The sequence below is a fragment of the Homarus americanus genome, unplaced genomic scaffold (genome assembly GCF_018991925.1).
Source record: "Homarus americanus isolate GMGI-L3 unplaced genomic scaffold, GMGI_Hamer_2.0 scaffold30108, whole genome shotgun sequence".
In the NCBI taxonomy this organism is placed as follows: Eukaryota; Metazoa; Arthropoda; class Malacostraca; order Decapoda; family Nephropidae; genus Homarus; species Homarus americanus.
This window is the reverse complement of record NW_024748109.1, coordinates 410,292-432,334: the sequence shown is the minus strand read 5'-3', so window position 1 is coordinate 432,334 and position 22,043 is coordinate 410,292. Positions and strand designations below refer to the sequence as shown.

The window sequence follows — 22,043 nt, the reverse complement described above, 5'->3', positions numbered from 1 at the left end:
TCTTGCTCTAATATCGGACAGATATTGCACAGCACTTCTCACACCCGTGGAACATAAATAACGTCAATGTTACGCCAAAAGGTTATAAAAAATGGCCGTAGAAAGTACATTGAACCGCCTTATTCTATACAACTTGCCAAAACTAACAAAGAGGCAGTATCTGGGCGCGTGGATTGGCCGAGGAGCTGTGACGTAGCAAGGGAAATCAATTGCAATTGGCTGACTCGGGGTATGGTCCTCTGGAGGCGCGCTGTCATTGGCTCGCACTCCTCTTACTCTGAACAGGATGTAGCCACCTTCATTTACTGAGTGCACAGCCAGATACGTAGCTCCCAGCCCGAGGCAAAATGACAACGTATTTTTTAAGGACTTTCAACCATATTTCTACTCTAGCTAGGGGGCTACATCCAATGCCATCATGTAGAGGAAGGGTGAAAATAGTAATATCCATCAAAAAACGCATTTTGCCCGAGGTGGTGCTTCATCCCCTTCTAATGCCGAGCACCCTTTATCTATTCCTGAAATGTTCCGAGAATATGTTACATATGGCTACCCTCAGAGAAGGGTATTTCATTGAGGAACAAGGGTGTCAATTTGTATTATCTACAAATTTTGTCTGGTTATATACTGTACTTACCCGTTGATGTTGAGTGATGGCTAAGGGAAGTTTTTTCAGACAGATTAACTATTTATATTTCTTTGTTTATATTATAATAGGAAAGGGAGTTTTTTACTAAACAAATACTGTACAATTATATTAGTTTGTGAATTGAAAAAAAAATTACCATAAAAGTAGAATCATAGACTGCACTTAGTTAAAAGGAATTTATTATATAGAAGTAAAAGAGTACAGTAATGGGAGAAAGAACTCTCACTGATAAATCAACTTCAAGAATTGTCTGCATAAATTCCAAGTGCTGAAGTATTGTGTGAATTATAGGTATTTCTGATTTACTTATCATGATTTAATGTTAAGTTATATGTGAGTTTTCCCTTATTGATCTTTACCATTATACAGTAACAACACCTAAGTTTGTGGAAGTTAAAGTTGTTATACAAGTCCTAGTGAACAGTACAGGAAACAGTGGTTTGTGGTATAGATCCTCTCCCCCCCCCCAAAAAAAAAGATCACAATTTCATTGTACTGTAGTAAGGATCAAGTACACTTGTTGTATGCTTAAAATATCGAAGAAAATTACTTTACAATATATGTTTTATATTATTTTAAGCCTTTTACTACTTACTGTATGCTGAAATATGAATCTAACTCAAGTTTTATGCTAACAATACCCATTACTGTATACAGGTACATAGCAAGCCATAGTTGTTGTATTAACCAGATATAAATATTTTTACTTGATTTGTGTTCATTAATGATATTGTTACGACCTAAGGGTAAATCGTTACTTAAACACAAAATCACTTAAGTCTTTCAAATTATCAGTATTTATTATTATATTCTTAATCCCAAGTTCTCCCAACAAAGGTCACGTTAACAGGTCAAACCTAAACAAGTCAATAAAAATATGAACATTTATTAACTTATTCCCTATTCATTGTTATTTAAGGTCACAAGAAGTTTCCAAATGTTATTATATTTGCTTAAATAATGAAGAAAATATATTAATGACTTGGAAACTCGACTACAGCGAGGAACGAGGGCTGCCCAAGATTCTCAGATCAAATTTTCTTCATTATTTAAACAAATATAAGAACATTTGGAAACTTCTTGTGACCTTAAATAACAATGAATAGTTTATTATTATAATAATTCTTCCTTTGGATTGTTTAATATTTATCCTGACAGTGGTACAGCAAAAAATAGATCCACCAATCACAATCACCTTTACATACAACCTTTCTTTACCAACTATTGCCAGGTAAAATTGCAAGCACGAGACCCAGGGTGGGGTCGGTGCATCTTTGGCTGACTGTACATAAAATAAAATAAATAACAATAATAATAATACGACAAGATGTTTGGGAGTGGCTGCGTAAGGACTGAAGGCCCAACAAGATCACACAAAATCGATATCGAGCAAAACAAATCTCAATAGTCAAATACCAACCCCCAAAACACCAGAGAGGGTATACTACTTAACTTAAGACAGCTGTGCCTAGCCTGACTAAAGTGTACCAGTAGGTCACCGAAGTCACCTCTCTACCGCCAAATACCGACGTACATACTATATCCCGATTGGCCAAAACGTAAACTTTATCAAAATTACTTATCGACATAAGTTCCACTTATCTAACCTTCCCGGTATATACAAACCTAATACAATAAAATATAATATACCCAAACATAATGTAGAATAAATACACAAAGAAATAAACAAAGTTAATATTTAAATGATGAATCATTCAGTGTGGACGAGTAATGAGCGAAACTGCTCGAGCAAACCACACACCATCAGAACCAACATATTTCATACCAAGAACAGAAACTTATGGCGGACGCTCCTAACATCCCCCTCCTTATCAAAAAAGTTTACGAACAAAGGAGAAAACTGTTATACATCACGTGATAGGGTGTCTGCCAATTGATTGTCTCCCTTTAATATGTTCACTTCTATATTGAAGGGCTGCAGTGCTAAAGCCCACCTAAGTAATCTTGTATTTTTATTTCTCATCTTCTGTACAAATTGTAAAGGATTATGATCTGTGTATACCTCTACGGTATATGGTGAACCCTCAACGTACACTGCAAATTTTTCTAAAGCCAACAAAAGCCTCAAAGCCTCCTTTTCTATCGTGGCATAACCATGTTGATGTGGTTTTAGTTTCACACTGGAAGCAAACTGGGTGTAGTATACCTTTTTCATACTGCAGCAATACAGCACCCACACCCACATAACAGGCATCATTTTTAATCACGAAAGGCTTGTCAAAATCTGGCACTTTTAACACTGGACTTTAGGTTAACAGGTGTTTTATTGTTTCAAATGCAGCCCGACATGCTTTTGTCCACAAATACCTTCTTTTTGGGCAGACTAAGTCTGTCAAAGGAGCCAACATTTGCACAAAGTTCTTGAAAAACCTTCTGTAGAATCCTGCCATACCAAGGAACCTACGCAGAGCCTTTCGATCTGCAGGAGGTGGGAATTGCTGTTGACTGGAGCCACCATCCCTTGGCCCACCACATGGCCAAGGTAGGTGAGAGTTGCATGGCCAAACTCACTTTTTAGCCAGGTTGACAGTGAAGTTGTAGTCCGAAAGGCGGGTAAAAAGGGCACGAAGTCGCTCCGTGTGTTCCTCCCAAGTAACTGCTGTCACTAGCAGGTCATCCAAGTAGGCACAGCCACTAGGAAGCCCAGACTTCACCACATTCATAGCCCTCTGGAATGTCCCAGGGGCACTGCGAAGCCCAAAAGGGAGGAATGTGTACTGCCAAAGCCCATCAGGAGTGACGAAGGCAGTACAGTAATTCTTTTGGATTCCTCCATCACATTCACTTGATAGTACCCCTTCATCAGGTTGAGCTTCATGATGAACTTTGCTTGCCCGATGCTGTCAAGGATGTCATCTATACTAGGGAGAGGGTAGGAGTCAGCCCTGGTCACATCATTTACCTGTCTGTAGTCTGTAAACATGCAGAAGGAGCCGTTGGGTTTAGACACCAACTCACATGACGACGCCCAGTCACTGTCGCTTGGTTCGAAGAGTTCGTGTCGAAGCAGACAGTCCACTTCCCACAGAATCTTCCTCTTGGCAGGGTTGTTTCCTAAAGGGTGCTTGCTTGATAGGGGTTGTCTCTGGAAGAAGGGTCACCTGGTGTTCTACTAGGTTACAGGCCCACGGCACATCCCCAAACTGGTGCTTGTATTCCTGTAACATCCTTGAGATGTCTTCAACCTTTAGCTGTGAAAGATGTAAAACTTTAGAAGAGGGATCAGCTAAAATCTGTGAATTGCATAGCTTAACTGGAACCTCCACCAGGAAATCTTGCTCCTGGGTCTCCATAACACACACAACCACTTCCCTGGGGTAAAAGAGCTTCAGCCTATTCACATGGACCAATTGCTTTGATTTCCACTTTCCTGGGGTTGCTATGCCATAGTTGAGGGGGCTTTGTTTCTTAACTATTTTATATGGGCCTTCAAGCTTTGCTTGCAAGGGATTTCTGTGGGTTGGTATTAATGCTAGTATCTGTACTTGATCACCAGGGCTAAACTCGACACATTTACATTCTAGTCATACTGACCCTTCATTTTCAACTGAGCCTGGGACAAGTTCTCTCGAGCAATCTCCCCAACTCTCTTTAATCTGGCCTTGAATTTAACATACACTGAAAGTGGAATTTTTATCTTGTTATTCACCCAACTCTCCTTCAAAACTGTCAACGGACACCTTACATCATGTCCGAAAACTAACTGAAAAGGACTAAAACCAAGAGCATCCTATCAACTATCCCTATTGGCAAATAACACGAGTGGCACTCCATCTCACTCCTCATTCTCCCTACAGTATTTGTTTAACACTGATTTGAATGTCTGATGGAACCGTTCAAAGGCTCTGAGATTGTGGGTGATAAGCAGTAGACAGATATTGCTGAATGCCCAACTCATTCATGACTATTGGACTGTACGATCTTTGGAATACCATTGTAACCGCCGTCCGGACGGTTAAAGGATTTAATTAGACTTGTCACGTTAAACTTGAACATTATAATTCGGTCAAACCTGTTGAATACAATTCATTTTAGTATTTCAAATAAATCATACATAGGCAATCACATAAATGTCTAATCCAATATATTTTTACATAACAATCATAGCTATGTAATTAGTCTAATCTTAACACTTAAAATGAGTACTTAATTTGCTATATTTTTATGTCGTCACAATGATACACGATGCAATGGACACAGTCTACCTGTGTACACAATAAATACAAGTTAAACTTACGTGTTGAAAGTCTTCAGGAGAAACAGGTTAGGTGTTGGTGGTGTGATGGGGATTGCTACAGTGAGGTTGGCGGTTCCCTGCTGGGCACCACATGATTCATGCCGGCTATTCAACTCGCTGCGTCAGGCGTATTATACGCAAACAAGCTCCCCTCACCACACCCAACACCTCAACCTACTCTAGGTCTCTCATCTGCCTCCGTCTCAACACTATATACTGTATACGGGCAGGCACACCCAATAAACATGACATGTGTTGCAGCCTAACATAACGTTTGTTTGTGTCATCATAATTCAGTACCACTTACAGTAACAACCATATTGGGTGAAAAAGTGAATCGGAGCCATTCCCACATTTTTAGCAGCGATTCGTCTAAGTGGTATAGCCTCTGGGTATCTAGTCGTTGCACACAAAGCAGGAATTGTTTGCCACTACGACTTCTTGGGAGAGGACCAACACAGTCTATTATTACCTTACTGAGGGGTTCTTCTATTGCTGGAATAGGCTGTAAAGGGGCTGGTTTGATTGACTGATTATGTTTACCTGTCATCTGGCATTCGTGAAAAGTCTTGCAGTACTTTGCCACCTCTCTCTTCAAGCCAGGCCAATAAAAGAGGTAATATCTTATGGTAGAGTTTCCTAACCTGTAAGTGTCCTTCCAGAAAATCGTGTGCCAGTCTCAAGATCTCTCCCCTATGACATTTTGGGACAACAATCTGTCTAACCACATGCCAGTCTTCCCCTGCGGGCACCGAGGATGGTCTAAATTTCCTCATCAGGAGGCCAGAAACCGATTAGTAACAAACAGGCAAGTCACCAGCTTTTTCCTTGCTTACAGATCTGTTGCTCAGCTCTAACAACTCTGGATCACTTTCCTGGTCAAAATTCCTTCTTTTTCTATTCAAGACATCTTCAGAGGCAACTGCCTCTGAAGATGTCTTGAATAAAGACGAAAGCTAAGGTGCTCCATTGTTTCCATTTTCCCCTGTGTGATTTTATTAAAATTTATCTTATCCACGTTTTTATTGTGGATCTATATGATATATATATATATATATATATATATATATATATATATATATATATATATATATATATATATATATATATATATATATATATATATACTAAGCGTAATTCACATCTTCAGGGGTAAGTACAGTCTGTATACAGTACTCACCCCTGAAGATGTGAATTACACTAAAGCTTGGAATTTCTTTTCCTTGTGGTTATCAGCATATACCTGGATCACACGCACCCAGTGATTTACTTGTGTATATATATATATATATATATATATATATATATATATATATATATATATATATATATATATATATATATATATATATATATATAAAGTGGGTAAATACTATAGTATAATTTTAATGGATTAATTAACTACCAGTCTACGTACATCATATTTAAATACACGATCATAGTCCGAAAATTGTTGAAAAAAATGTCCGTATATTGTAGTATTTACGTCACCCGAAACCCTTCACCATAGATTTATGGACTCTTGTGACGAACCGGATATAGCATCGAATACGCCACCACTAGCAGTCTGCCATAAAATACGTCCTTCAATTTACAATCTGTCTGGACTGTTCCCTTCCTCTCTATTGTGTTGAGCCCTTCACCGTGACCAGTCATTCTTACATTCCTAAAGACTGATTTCAGGCACTCCAATGGCTGTTTGTTTAGTTTATCGCGCACACATTGCTAGCTGAACATATACATTTTTTTCTTCAAAAAAGGAACTGACTGCAATATCGAAAACTCAAACATTGAAGCAAATTTATAGGAAAATTATGTATGGGTGGTAACGTGCACCTGCGTGTGTTTGTGGCTCCCACGTAATCAAATTATCCCGTCACTAGGAACCGTATCCGCCTACGTCCTGTGTAACTTATCCCAGTACAAGCAAGGGCTTCCTTTGTTGGTGTTACTACCAACAAAATTATGAGAAATATTAAATAACTTGTATTTTTCCCAGGCAGAATCAGACATAATCTAAAATTCAGCTTGTTTCTCCATATAGTTATCCACAGGGTTTCAACAATCCCTTGTGTTTTCTAGGGAAAAAAATCTCTCGTTCCTCCTTGACCGAAGCAGTGCTGCTCTCTGCTGCACCCACCATCCGAACCCCCCACCTCCCCCCACCCCCCCCCACCCACCTCCCCCACCCACCTCCCCCACCCACCTTCCCTCCCTGATGTAGCTGCTGCACCCATTACCTACACCCACCCACCCACCCCTCCATGTACAATAACTGCTGCACCCACCTCCACCCACCCACATCTACCCACCCCCTCATGTACAGTAGCTGCTGCACCCACACATCCATTCCCCTAACTTCTGTAGTTGCTACACCCACTTCCTTCACTTCAGTAGCTGCTACACCAGCCCTAATACACCCCCCTTCCCTCCACATCTGCTACAGTCTCGCTCACGTCTTGTACACCGGGCCTGTCATTGTTGCAGCTGCTGTTGTGTCATCCTCACTTCCCATCACTCACGTCCCCACTTAACCTTCATTAGACTCCTCATCACCCAACCTACACCACACAGATCCTCCTTTTGACTCCACAGATACGAATTTGGGTGGGGAAAGGGTCCTAATTGATAAAATACATTTTTATTCACTCTCCCTCGAGTCTCAACAGACTCCTCATGATCGTGGTTGTAGTGATAATGAGAGTGATCATAATGATGGTGAGGGTGGTGATCATAATAATGTTAATCTATTTAACCGTCTGTCTATCTATAATAGACTTATCCGACAGGGTTGTATTATTCGCCATAGGTGGGACGATCAGTTTGCCCAGATTCACCACATCACACAAAATTATGAATAACATTGTGATAATAACCCAGTGAATAAGGCTGTTGTAAAGTCCGAGCTGTGCGGACTTTCTCTGTTGCTTTCACTTTAACACTATAACAAGAAATTTGTGCCAAAACGAGTCATATCTCCTAAAGATTAGCCCTCAATTTATTTTATGGTGATTAAATACCCGAATGCTAAATTAACCTAAGCCCCAAGGTCTGATTCCTGAGTACTGTATATGGAAGCTCTTCTAGCATCGGTAACAACATTAAGATTCATCGAAGTTTTCAAAGAGCAGAGACAAGGTTAAGAAATTAGGTATCGTGTGTCGCCTGCTAGCTGATATTCTAAGTTTTCAACGTGACGGAGATATTAATTGTCTATGGTACTTTTAACGCTTTATAGTGATGACTCATGTAAAAGATGTAAGTAAGTAGGTTTAACACGAAGAACGATCTTCTCATTCTAAGGATAATGTTGCATAAGATCAAGCTGTGGATGCCAGGGTTGGACATTTAATAGTCGGGAAAGCATGGGAAAGTACATTTTTCATAACTATGGAAGAATTACCGTCTTCACTCTGTCTAGAAACAACGAAAAACTTATATATAGTATTATATACAGACGGTGGCTCAGGAGATAACTGCTTGTATTTGTATGTTGATGATGTGTGTGTGTGTAGAGTAGTGTTATCAGAAAGGTGTGGGGTGAGCGGTGACCGACACTCCCACTGACGTCATCCTTTCCTGCTAAATATAAACATGATACCGTCATTTCCAGCGGCGCCTGTCATAAAGCTAATTTTTATTCCCATATTAAAGTTTTAAAAGATTCTGCCTTTCTGTGGCTTTAAGGCGCTATATCCTTTATGCATGTATACTGTATGCATTGTTATCAATCTGAAAAAGCCAAACAAATCTAAGATCTGCAGTAAATATATATGTTCGGTGAACAATAACGCATTAAGCAGAACATTAACCTCCAGGAGTCTGGCGCCGCCTTGCTGTGCTTTCTTTTCTTGTTTCATGGGAGGAGTTCACTCCATTGATTTCAACTTTCAACTCTTCCATGCGCAGTCTGACCGCGTTATTTATCTCTAGAAACTTTTACGTTATTCATTTTGTAAAATGTTCTGTTCTGTTCCAGTTTGAATATGGTAAAAGTGACGGTAAGAATATTTGTCAAAAAAGATTGGTTAGGAACCACCCAAAAGAATATCTGAGTATGCTAAAGAATTCTAGAAATCCTACCATATCTGCTTTTTTATCAAGCTAAATTTTATTACTCTAGAAAGAAGTGAAACAAATAAATACTCTGGTAATTGCACACGTCTTCCCCGTCACACTACCAGTTCCTATCTAGTAAGACTTGTTTCCTAAAATAACAATAATAATCATAATAAATACACATTAATGAAAGTACCCATTTTAATGTTTAGTTCCCGTAGAAGGCATAGATTAAAGCATAAATTGAGAGAATAATGAAACAAATTGAACATCATCCCGCCCAGAGCTGCGCAGTGGAGATTTCAAAACCGGCGCAGCTCACGTGGCCAGAGGTTATATATACGGGGACGAGGTGCGCGGTCGACATCCTATTGCGGGAACACCCAAGCTGCTCCTGTGAGAGGCTCCACTCCGTTTTAATTTTACCAAATCCCTCCAAAATGGTGAGTAAGATAATGTATTGTAATAATTCTTAGTGAGTTATGCGAGTACCTATGGGTGTTGTTTGATGTTGAGTGTATTGATGTATTAGACAAAACCGGCTCAACAGGTTGGTGTTTGTGATGCAATGTGAGAGCGGTGGGATTTGAATAATGTCGGCAGTGATATGTAGATTTTGTTTTAAGATTTTAAAAGTTCATGCTTCTGGTTATAAAGTATTTGCAGAGTAGGCTAATGCTACATCTTTTTTTTAACATTACAATGTACTGTAGTAGTTGTAGCGTTATTGGTGAAGGTGGTGGAATTTTCTCCCCACCCCAGTGTGGCCTCCCCGTCATGACATGAGTCACGGTAACCTCAGTGGAAGGCCTTGACGGGCTTCCACATCTTGTTACCCAGCCAGACATAGGTTGGGTAGACAGGGATTATGTAACCAGGCTTAGTGGAATATTTATGAAACCATGCCATGTCTAATTGGTCGTAGTTTGAAGAGAAAGTTTCAAATTTAGGGCGGGGACCGTGAACAAGATGGCTGCTACGCTCTGAGTGGTAGCTAGGACGGAAGTCCCGCTCGAGGGAGTGTGGCGAGACTGATGGGCTGACTCATGGACACCGGCGATCAGCTTGAAGGATCACCTTGGCATTCTTTTTTATGACTATTTGGAGCTTTTATTAATCCACTGAATGGTTAATTTAGAAATGGTTAATAAAAATCATTCACCCAGATTGTGTAAATAACCGACTCTTCTAAATCAGCAATATTGGAAGAAATGTTTTCCTCGGAAATCTATCGAAAAAGATGGAAAAGAAATTGGAGCTCGTTTTTATTAGATACATCTGAGGATACCATGTTTACACGTAATATGTTGCTAATTTTCCAAGCAACCCTTTCATGCCTACCTAAAATAATATCGAAGCTGTTATTAGTCCGGTCATGGACCTTTACTTCCGTGCATGCGGGTGATTTCCGTAATCTAGGATCACCATCAACCGGAATGGATGCCAAACAAATAGAAGGGAGAGTTTATAACCGGTACAGTGGCCCGAGATCTCCCCCAATCTCGGTGGTTCCTTTGTTGATAATGTGCAAAAGTCTAGGTTATTCTGGCAACATAGCACTAGGAAAACATATGGAATTGAACCAGTATATGTGGGGTGACTAATATAATCCTGAACACGGAAATGGAAGTAAGAAGGCACAGAACTTGACCTAACATTGTCCTGGATCGTAGTATCCACAGATTTTGCCTCCATTCCGTTTTTTTTTTCGGTGCCAAACGGAGGTACTACCGCCTGGGAAGATATTGGAAGCATAATGTGTTGTCTAATGGTAGACCCTGCTGCCATATGGCATCACGAAAATTTTGACCAAGTCCCAGGTTGCTGATCTGACTTTCTGCCTCATTTACAAACAATTGCTGGTCTCAATTGTTTCTCTTGCTATTGATAACCCAACATACATACTGTATATGGTTTCCCACTTTTGATCTTAATTTTTTTTCTCTGGTTCTTTATTATTTTATTTTCAATTTCATTTACTATGAATAATTATTATTACAATTACATTTTTGCTCCCCCAGGCCCCGATGTGGGTCAGTGACCTGTGCCTAGGTGGGCTAATCCCCTTAAAAAAAAAAAAATCTTAACTTGTGCATTATCAGCAAACAGATCACCGAGATTGGGGGAGATCTCAGACAGTTATACCAGACCAGTAAACTTGAGTACATGCTTTAGGTGTATTCTTCATCCGTCTTAGGGTAGGTAGGCTTGGCTGGGCTCACTTTATCTTATGGCAGTGTAAAAAAAAAAAAATCAACTATGCGGTACCGTGGGTTGTGAATGGGAACCGTGCTGAAAACAAAATTAAGGTAGCGTGAACTTTTCTGGGAAAATGTAGGAAATTTGCAGCTCCTTGATCCTGCAATGAGATGGTTTTCTAGGTACCAGGTACTTATGCATATTCATTGGTGAAAACCATATTTAGTTGAGGTTCATTTTTCCCATATTATTCTCCATTAAGTGGGTGGGTTCTTTTAAAACAGAAATGGGGAAAATATGTACAGTAAATGTAATATTTTGTCAATTTTAAGGGTTTGTGTTTATCACTTTGTAGTATAACAAACTTCCAACCACTCCTTGGAAAATTGCATCATGGAATAGGGTATGATGTCAAATGCCAGTTAAATACCATTTTTATTACTCGTTCACACCTTTTCATGTTCGTTTGCTAGGTTTGGACACCTTATGGTATGGAAAGTTGATTAGAAATTTTGGTTCGACCTCCAACAGGCCTACATTTCGCTCTAATATTGTAGGACACGAGTTTAGCTCAATGCTACAGCAAAGTAAAGGGACCAGTCTAGATATTTGTGGCCTATGGGTGCAATGTTAGATTTTAAATAAGCCCAAGTTATTACTGTCTTGGTTTGTTTTTCATATTGTATTTTGTTTTTCCTCAGCGTGAGTGCATCTCCATCCATGTGGGTCAGGCTGGTGTCCAGATGGGCAATGCCTGCTGGGAACTATACTGTTTAGAACATGGTATCCAGCCTGATGGCCAGATGCCCTCTGACAAGACCGTTGGAGTTAGTGACGACTCGTTTAATACTTTCTTCAGTGAGACTGGCGCCGGCAAGCATGTCCCAAGGGCGGTGTTTGTTGATCTTGAACCATCTGTTGTAGGTAAGTTGATGCTGTTGAAAATGTCTAGTGGGTGGTATTATATGCTTAGTATAGTATGCTAAGCTAAAGTGCTTTAAATACCACTTTCACTTCAAATTGTAAGTGCTCTTTTAATTAAAGTACACATGAAACCCTGGCCATTTTGGTTGGTTGAAGGCCGGTTTACCACTGAAATGGATATTGCACGCTTATATTTTTTTTTCTTGTTATGTGGGTAATGTTCCTACTGTACATTGATTAATAAATTGTACTGTATTTGCACAATTTGACAAGGACACCCAACAAGTTTCTGGAATTTCATAGACAGTATTAGACAAGTCAGTTGGTTTGTTAGGTAATTTTTAATGAAAAATTTCCATGGGGGGTGTTAATGCTTTATGAACATGCATGTTGCATTAAAAGATTTCTTTTTCAGATGAGGTGCGCTCTGGAGTATATCGCCAGCTTTTCCATCCTGAACAGCTTATCACCGGCAAGGAAGATGCTGCTAATAATTATGCTCGTGGTCATTACACCATTGGCAAGGAAATTGTTGACATTGTACTTGACCGAATTCGTAAGCTGGCTGATCAGTGCACAGGGCTACAGGTTGGTATTTAAAAGAATTTGGATGTTCTACATATTTTAAGTCCGAAATAAAGGTTAAAGTAAGATACTGCATCTATGTCATTGGTTAATAATGTAAACTTGGAGAGTTCTAAGGGAAGTGTTTGTTGAAATTGAGCAGTCTTATAATATACTGTATAGAAAATCCCTTACACCTACCTCTGTAGGGACTGATCTCGGCTGACCAACTTGTGTAAAATGCCAAGCTGGTACTTTAGATGTTCCCAAAGATCAACTATTTTGGCTTGTTCTCCATGCTTTCACCTCCCTCCTTAATACAGTACATGCAAATTTTACAACCCAAATGCACTTGTATATATGGTAAACACATTGACTTGAGTGCCTTACAATGCAGGAACCATAAAATAAGTTTATATATATATATAATTTTTTTTTTTCGACTGGGATTCTAAATCCATTCATCTTTCGTAAACCTATGCTTGGTGCACAAGCATTGTGGCACTGCCATTTCTGTCTTGGAGTAAATGGATTAGATGGTGAACATGTAAGACCTTGTGCACTCAACCATAAATGATCCACATAATTAGATATTGATTGATATACCAAGTTGTATTTTATTTATTCCAGGGCTTCCTAATTTTCCACTCCTTCGGTGGTGGTACAGGTTCTGGTTTTACTTCACTGTTGATGGAACGCTTATCAGTTGATTATGGAAAGAAGAGCAAGCTGGAATTTGCTGTGTACCCTGCTCCTCAGGTGAGCTACTTGTTTATTTTAATGGTTTACAAATTTATATACAATTTCTCGTGGTAAATCCCAACTTTCTGAAGCAAATTGAATTACTTTAAAACCAAACCACGGGGTAACTTAAATTGGAATATTTTTTTATAATTTTATTTCAATATTGAATCTTCAAATATAATCTTTCAATACTTTCATATTTTAATGAAATGTCCAGGACTGCCATATAATAGAGTATATATTTGTTTTATTTTTTCTACATTTCAAATATGATATTGTAGCTCAAGTACTGATCAATTCTAATTGTAGTTGATACATGTATGTATTAGTAATTCTGTGTTCAATGCTTGTACACAAATACTGTGGTCAGTTTAACTTGGTCAGATTTATTCCTTGAATAGACAAGTGATTGTTTTATATCCACAAGGAATTACTGTGCTACCATAAGATTACGTTGGGTGGCTTCAGACAAAATTACGAAGAAAAGATTGGGGTAACGGCTTGGACATTTAAAGCAATGTTTTCTTGGTATCAAGATGTTGCTCAACTATTTACAGTAGTTTTTATATGCAAACATTATCTGCTAGTTTAGGTGTATACTGTACTTGTAAACCTGAATGTGACTTCAATGTAGTTGTGGAAGCTGTCTTTGACCTGGTGACTTCGGACAGTTCAACAATTACGGTGCTGTACTTGGGAGGCAGATTCCAAATGTTATTCATGCATATTTGTTTGATTTAAATCTTGTGCAATAATGGCATTGTGCATGGTACTGATAACGAAATAATTATTTTAAAAGGTAATCTGCAGCGGAGGATAAACGAACATTCCCTGTTGGATTTATTTTTTCCCGTGTCCTAATGTATAATATTAAAATTGGGCCCCTAGCATGGCCAAATAGGTCATTTTCATGTAATACAATTTTGAGTTTTCCCATTTTAACTTGTACTGTGTGGAATTCTGTCGAGGCAAATTTTTTCGGAGTTCATTGGTGTCTCGAGCCACCCCCCAGATTGTTTGGTCAGGCTATAACAGGTACAGTCATTGATTAACATATGCTGTAACTTTGAACTTAAACTGCATTTGTATTTCTGTTATAGAGGACAATTGTGCACTGAAAGTTTGATGTGAAATTGAAAACTGGAAAACTTTATTAATGATAACATTTTTAATCCCCAGGTTGCTACTGCTGTTGTTGAACCCTACAACTCCATCCTGACAACCCACACAACTCTGGAACATTCTGACTGTGCATTCATGGTTGACAACGAAGCCATCTATGATATCTGTCGCAGGAACTTGGATATTGAACGGCCCTCATATACGAATCTCAACCGCTTGATAGGTCAAATTGTGTCTTCCATAACGGCTTCCCTAAGATTTGATGGTGCTTTGAATGTTGACTTGACTGAATTCCAGACCAATTTGGTGCCATACCCCAGGATCCACTTCCCACTGGTTACTTATGCTCCTGTCATTTCTGCTGAAAAAGCTTACCATGAACAGTTGTCTGTGGCAGAGATCACCAATGCCTGCTTTGAACCAGCCAACCAGATGGTCAAGTGTGATCCACGACATGGGAAGTACATGGCCTGCTGCCTCTTGTACAGAGGTGATGTAGTGCCAAAGGATGTAAATGCTGCAATTGCTAATATAAAGACCAAGAGAACCATCCAGTTTGTTGACTGGTGTCCAACTGGTTTTAAGGTTGGCATTAATTACCAGCCACCAACAGTTGTACCAGGTGCTGATTTGGCAAAGGTTTCCCGTGCAGTGTGCATGTTGTCAAATACAACTGCCATTGCTGAGGCATGGGCACGTCTTGACCACAAATTTGACTTGATGTATGCCAAGCGTGCCTTTGTCCACTGGTATGTGGGTGAGGGCATGGAGGAGGGGGAGTTCACTGAAGCTCGTGAAGATTTGGCTGCCCTGGAGAAGGATTACGAGGAAGTTGGTATGGATTCTGCCGACGGTGAAGACATTGAAGGTGGGGATGAATATTAGGTTCTCCGTCAAGAAAGACACCAATTGGTTTCCACTGATTAAATTTTTTATTCTAACTGGAGCATTACATTCCTGAAGTGACCAAACACACAACTTAATGAAATGACGTATTTTTTTATTTGCAGCCCAAATTACTTGCTTTAATAAATCAGATTTGACAAATGTATTTTAATGACCTTTTCCAAATGATCCCTTTATGTTGAATGTAGCACAGGCACAATAGTAATCCTTGAGGATCTCTGATTAGAAAACCAACCTTGCTAAGATGGTGCTTGGAACACGATCTGTAATGCATAGTACACTGTATTTGATAAAATTGGGTTAATATGAAGGTCATCCAGCTATAAAATTACACATTTACCTGATGTTAACTGGGATACCATTCCTTTAGGTCATGGTAAACCCAAAATGGAGGAAAGCGAAGTTTTGTCCTTTGAAATTAGTGTGGTAATGGCCGACTTAAAATATAGGCCTAACAATCCTTATAGGAGTAAGTGCTGGTGGTGATTTTTGGAGACAAATTAATTTGTACCTTAGAATTTAAAATTAGCCTATAAAGGGTATTTTTAATATGAAATCGGAGTACTACTGTCATCGTATCTGAGGGCAACTAAAGTCCACTTTTAATGTGGATGTTTACCAATACAGTTCGCTTAGATTTTGTAGTTGGGGACCAAGTTTTTAATTTGTCATCCATCCCAGTCTCTGCTTACCCCTGAATTCTTACCCTCAACTTTGGCCATTGTTTTATTTCTTCATCCCTAATTATATGACCAAAGTAACAAATTTACCCTGAGAAAGTACATGGTAAGGTTGTAACAAGGATTTGTTTTATATTACCTGATCTTTATTCATAAGCTTTCTATATTTGATACAATACGATGTCGTTTGCCAAAGCACATTGTTTTTCCTATGAAAATGGGGAATTCTTGCTTATAGCCTAGTTAGCGTAGTGTATGGCCAGCTGTTAGACTTGCATACATACCTACGTGTAAGAGATCATGCACTAAGGATGGAGGTGAGAAGGGAAACTCAATGGCGAACCATGAACCCCGAGATTCAGACTCTTGAATCGGAAGCATTTATGGACAGAATAATGTATCGGCGTCTACTGCTTTGGGTTCACGAGTCTGAATTTCGTGGTTCGCGACAGGACTTCTTTGGGTGACTGTACAATGCAGTGCTAGGGAATTGCTGTGTGGTGAGGAGCTTGTTGAGAGGTCTTGTCTGTTTGAGAGCATTGGGTAGAATCACCTTCATGGCGAGGGTGGGGGTATTTATACGATTCTGCCGGAAGTGAGCGGCGCTGCTGATTGGCTGAGGTGAAAGGCGGTAACTGGCCAAGCACCGCACAGTCCGAAAGCGAGGCTTGGTCTGTGGAACTCGCCGCTGGTTGGCTGGCAAGTGACAAATCGGCAGTTGTAGGGGAGTCTCCACTACAACAGTATTAGACTTTACCAGGGAGTTGCCTAGTGAATTTGAGTTTTGTAAACTACATATTGATAACACTCCTTTAATTCAATCATTACATGTTAATATGAGCCACGCTTTCCTCAAAGATGGATTTTGTACATCATATTAGTCCAATTCTTTTATGTTGGTTCTTTATGTAATAGGAATGCTACCTGTCCTTTCAAGAGAGGTGAGTGGGTTAATTTATGATTAAAGCCCACTACACTGATTTAGATAATTTACTTTAGAAAGATTTGGGGGGAAATACCACCCATGAACATGCTTGAAAGTTTGTGCAAATTGATATTAACTAATATTTACGCAGAGCCATAATTTAAAAATTTTGGGCCATGTCTGTCTGGCCAAGATTCCCGCCCAAATGAAATCTGTATCTGTTAATCACTTGTCCTTTGACCTTCCTGAGTCGTGTGTGTGAGTTACCAGTATTGATCACCGGAGGTGCTGGTGGGTAGAACGGTACCGCTCTTGCCTTGCAAGCGAGATATAACGGATTTGATTCCCGGGCCGGTGGAAAGTTGTTCGGACACACTTCCCAGCCTCCTTTGGTCCCTGTTCACCTAGCAGTAAAGTAGGTAACTGCTGTAAATCGAAAGTTGCGAATTCGTATTCAGGGACAAGTTGTTGGAGCTTCCAATAACTTGCTTATACATAAACCACTGACTCTTCAGGCTTCTACGCCCTTAACTCATGAGACATAAAGGCAAGCATGAACTTATAATGCTTCCCTGTTGGGCACTGTAAAACGCTTCTGTGCTTCACCTTACGCAAGGATGTAGGGAGGGGTGCCCAATAATAATAAGAAAAAAATATTGATCACCAGACATGAGGTTAGTACAAGACTAACCGTAATAATACTGTGGGGTGATGGGTTGTTTGTTCATCCTCAGGATGGGATGGAGACAGGAAACTCACAATGTGCTCTCTGTATACATATTGTATTGGATGTACAGTGCAACTTGGTGCTGGGAAGTGGCAGTGTGGTTACAAGCGTGAGTAGGGAGAGCTGGTTGGTGAGGGTGCTCAGAGGTGGTGTTGCTTGCTGCGGCTGTAGCGAGAAGAAGGGTAGGTCACCACGAGGTCAGGTCTTATATAGCGGAGGTAGGCGTGGCTTAATAGTTGACCTCCGTCATGTAAGGCGGCGCTGGTTGACCTTTACCACGAGGCATACACTGGGGAATTCGCAGGGTCGGCTACTCCGCGACAAGCGTTTGTTGAGGAGGAATCCACTACATTACCATAAACGTATTTGTGAATCGCTAGATATTTAAGTTAAGGCTTTGATGATTTCGTTGGTTAGGTTAAGATAGTTCAGGTCTGGTCTAGGTAGGTTGAATTGGGTTTTAATTTATGAACATGTAAATAAAAATTGCTACGTTCGTTTTTTTTTTTTGTACATTTTCACGAGAAATGTTGGTCAAACTATTGCAATAGAAGAATAAAAGACGTGTCGAGCTTCACTCATAAATTTACCGAAAGATGAATGAAGAAGAGATTCTTTTATTCAGGATATTTTTCATCCGACTCAACAAAACATTTAGGTATTTTAAGTCAATCCTAAAAAAATAATAGCCCTCGATTCCTTATAGAAGATGATCTTTAGTTTTCTTTGGTGTTTTTATAGGGTAAGCTTTAATATTCCTGACTCGCCACCAAATCTTCACCCTTTCTATCTTTTAGAATTAACATTTTCCTTCAATGGTCCGACCAGTAATTATTTTTCACCTCATGATAACAACACCACGTGCTTTCTATACTTAATAAACTATTCCTTGATCCTTAAAGGTATAAAAATACTTTATAGCTAAGATTAGTACATACGTTGAGCATTACATCATTATCCATCATTATCTTCAGTAATAAAGAGAACACTTAACACGAAGCAGTATATATATCACACATGTTCTTACAAAACCAATATGGCAGAATATTTTATAAAAGTAATATGATAAGTATAAAGATACACAGTAAATATACAATAGCATTTAGATTAAAAATTTTCAATAAAATTCGTCAGATACAAAAAAAACACATTAAAAATCACAATGATCAACTCAAGATGTAAAGATTAAGAGAGGTACTGTACTCACGGAAGAAAGCGAGCCCAGCCACACACATGTCACCAGGCGGCGACCTGCAAGTGCCACACTCAAGCTCGCAAATTGTTTGGAAGGTCAACCTCTCGCCTAACATTTTATCCAAGTGATCGTGAGTTATTTTTAATGTGTCAGTGAAACATGGCTGACTAATGTGCTGTGTATGGTTGTAATTCATGTGGCAGACAGAAAGGCAATGTTGCATTCTATCGCTTTCCCCAAAAATGAGGAGGGAAGACGAAAATAGATTCATCTGTAACATTGATATGGTGGTATACGATAATAATAGTAACATTGGAATGTATACAATATTTTTCATTCCACTACAGAGTCTGATAATGTAAAACCAGACAGAACAACAAAATATTGAGCTTTATGGTTGGTCATACCCATCTTTCCCATACAAACCAACGTTGGCTAGTGGGGTTGAGACAATCAAAGTGTCTGTAAATATATCAGAGAAACAAGAACTAGTGTAGTATTTACGGCAAATAAAAAAAATAATAATATCTGGCTTTCATGTAATTTGCTACAGAAATGCCATAAGAAGTCTGTCCCTCGAGACTCTGTGAGCTTGTAGTGGATTTCTCCCCTACAAACGCTGTTTGTCGCTGAGTAGCCGACCCCGCGAATTCCACAGTGTATGCCTCGTGGTAAAGGTCAACCAGCGCCGCCATACATCACGGAGGTCAACTATTAAGCCACGCCTACCTCCGCTATATAAGACCTGACCTCGTGGTGACCTCTCTCTTCTTCTAGCTACAGCCGCAGCAAGCTACACCACCTCCTCCGCCGGTGCCTGGCGGTCCTCGCTCCCGCCGGCGAGCATGGCGACCCACAAGCTGTCCTCCTCTGAGCACCCTCACCAACCAGCTCTCTCTACATCACGCTTGTAACCACGCTGCCACTTCCCAGCACCAAGCTGCATTGTACATCCAATACAACATGTATACAGAGAGCACATTGTGAGTTTCCTTTCTCCATCCCATCCTGAGTGAACACCAAACATCCCATACCCCACAAGCTCTCGTCCCATTCATAAGCAAAATGTACTTTCTAAACTTCTTCATTTAGTGACATTTACCCATCCATACTCCTCCCCCTGCATTATCACTTATTACATTTACCTTTATGCAACTCCTGAAATAAGAACTAACTTTCTGTCTGTCACTAATATTCATAGATGTTTAAGCACATAAGAATATAAGAATGGAGGAAAACTGCAGGCAGCTCCGTTTACACCCAACCTCCTATCGCTCATATATATCCGTACAACCTATCTTCCTCTTCTGTGTCCCTTTCGTGATGGCATCTGTCAGTGCCCTCTGCTCGCCCCACAATCCTCCTTCATCTTTGCTGCTCTCCCACCACTGTCACACTTAAACATTTCCGCCAATTCTTGTTTTGCTTGTCTGTTGCGAAATTGTGTCGACATAACTCATCCACCTTTCCTCCAAGTTGTGTTTTTCAGTATTCAACAGTGTGAGCCAATCTACACCATGGTTAGGTCTTTATGCCCGAATCATATTTCGCTCCGCTTCATAATCTTGACAATTTCTTATTTTTTAGTATTGATCATTTGTTTATTATTTTTTTTAACTTGTATTTCTCTACATTTTCAATTATATATTCCTAATAGTTGTGTATTCTTCCGCACCTTCATGTTGTGTTTGTTTCTGTTTCACTACATAAATAAATAAATATATGAATATAGATAAATAAATAAATACGATTGTCGAAAATTTTATCAATGAATACCATAATTATTGATTATAATGAAAATAAAATCTACAGCAAACAAACGAGTATACTGTTACTGTACAAGAGGAGATGCGTGGTGCACCAGGTTACCCACGATGTGTTGGTCTGCTTGATATGTCCTGTAAATTAACTTGCTGTCACAGTGGAGGCTGGTGGGTCTCTCCATCAGCGATAAAAGGTAAGTAAAATGTTGGTGTTCTGTTTGGTTTTATTTCTGTTTTACTTTCTCTTTAGTCTTCCCAAACCGATCCTTCTTTCTTATATTGTAAACAGGTACTGGCTATACAGTACCGATCATACAAAGTTATCTGTATTATTTAATGTACGGGAAATTAGTTTAATAACCTTACTGATAAGATTAGGGGTACAGTATTGATACAAGACTCGTGTTTATTGTTTGTAAGGTAACAAATATCACCACTACTGAAAGGTGACACAAAACCGTGACAATTCAAACGACACGACAAAACTGATGCCATCTCAAGCATTCCTTGTTGTGGGTGATCTGTTGCAGATAAGTGGCGAGGTTATTTTAATCCTACACTCTCTCTCTCTCTCTCTCTCTCTCTCTCTCTGATCGTCAAACCCGCCATAAAAATTGTTGATATGGGGGCGTTTCCGTTCTCCGGCTCCTGTTGGCTTCAAACTTTCCGGATGACATTTTTACAGACATCTACAAGTTTGGCAATATACGAGTTTAAACTTAACCCGACTTCGTACCCTTCCATTCCAACGGGAGTCTATGAGCATTTAGTCACGTTTGTAAGTATGTGCGCGTTGTTATGTTGACTGGTCATAGAAGCAGGCAGGCTTTCTTGTGTGTGATGTAGCCCTGGTGATTTTGCCAAAGGTCAATAAAGTAAGCCTAGTGAATCTTATTGAAGTAAGCCTTTTGACTGTTATTGAAGTAAGCCTTGTGACTAGCCTAGTGAATGTATTTATGAAGTAAGCCTAGTGGCTGCATTTGTGAAGTAAGCCTAGTGACTGTGTTTGTGAAGTAAGCCTAGTGACTGTGTTTGTGAAGTAAGCCTAGTGACTGTGTTTGTGAAGTAAGCCTAGTGACTGTGTTTGTGAAGTAAGCCTAGTGACTGTGTTTGTGAAGTAAGCCTAGTGACTGTGTTTGTGAAGTAAGCCTAGTGACTGTGTTAGTGAAGCAAGCCTAGTGACTGTGTTTGTGAAGTAAGCCTAGTGACTGTATTTGTGAAGTAAGCCTAGTGACTGTGTTAGTGAAGCAAGCCTAGTGACTGTATTTGTGAAGTAAGCCTAGTGACTGTGTTTGTGAAGTAAGCCTAGTGACTGTTAGTGAAGTAAG

The 22,043-nt window shown here is 39.6% G+C and overlaps 1 protein-coding gene across 2 annotated transcripts; it reads left to right on the top strand.

The window, feature by feature from the left end:
* The first annotated feature begins 8,878 nt into the window (after window positions 1-8,878).
* On the top strand, window positions 8,879-15,566 carry LOC121880165 (tubulin alpha-1 chain). 2 transcript variants are annotated; one of them, XM_042387279.1, is made up of 6 exons: window positions 8,879-8,908; window positions 9,251-9,409; window positions 11,867-12,089; window positions 12,505-12,677; window positions 13,284-13,412; window positions 14,577-15,566. In XM_042387279.1, the coding sequence occupies exons 1-6, from the start codon at window positions 8,894-8,896 to the stop codon at window positions 15,402-15,404; spliced, it is 1,527 nt and encodes a 508-aa protein (XP_042243213.1). In that variant the 5' UTR covers window positions 8,879-8,893; the 3' UTR covers window positions 15,405-15,566. The 2 variants fall into 2 exon arrangements, with proteins under 2 accessions (XP_042243213.1, XP_042243212.1); XM_042387278.1 differs by lacking the exon at window positions 8,879-8,908 and having other exon boundaries at window positions 9,206-9,409.
* The last annotated feature ends 6,477 nt before the right edge of the window (window positions 15,567-22,043 follow it).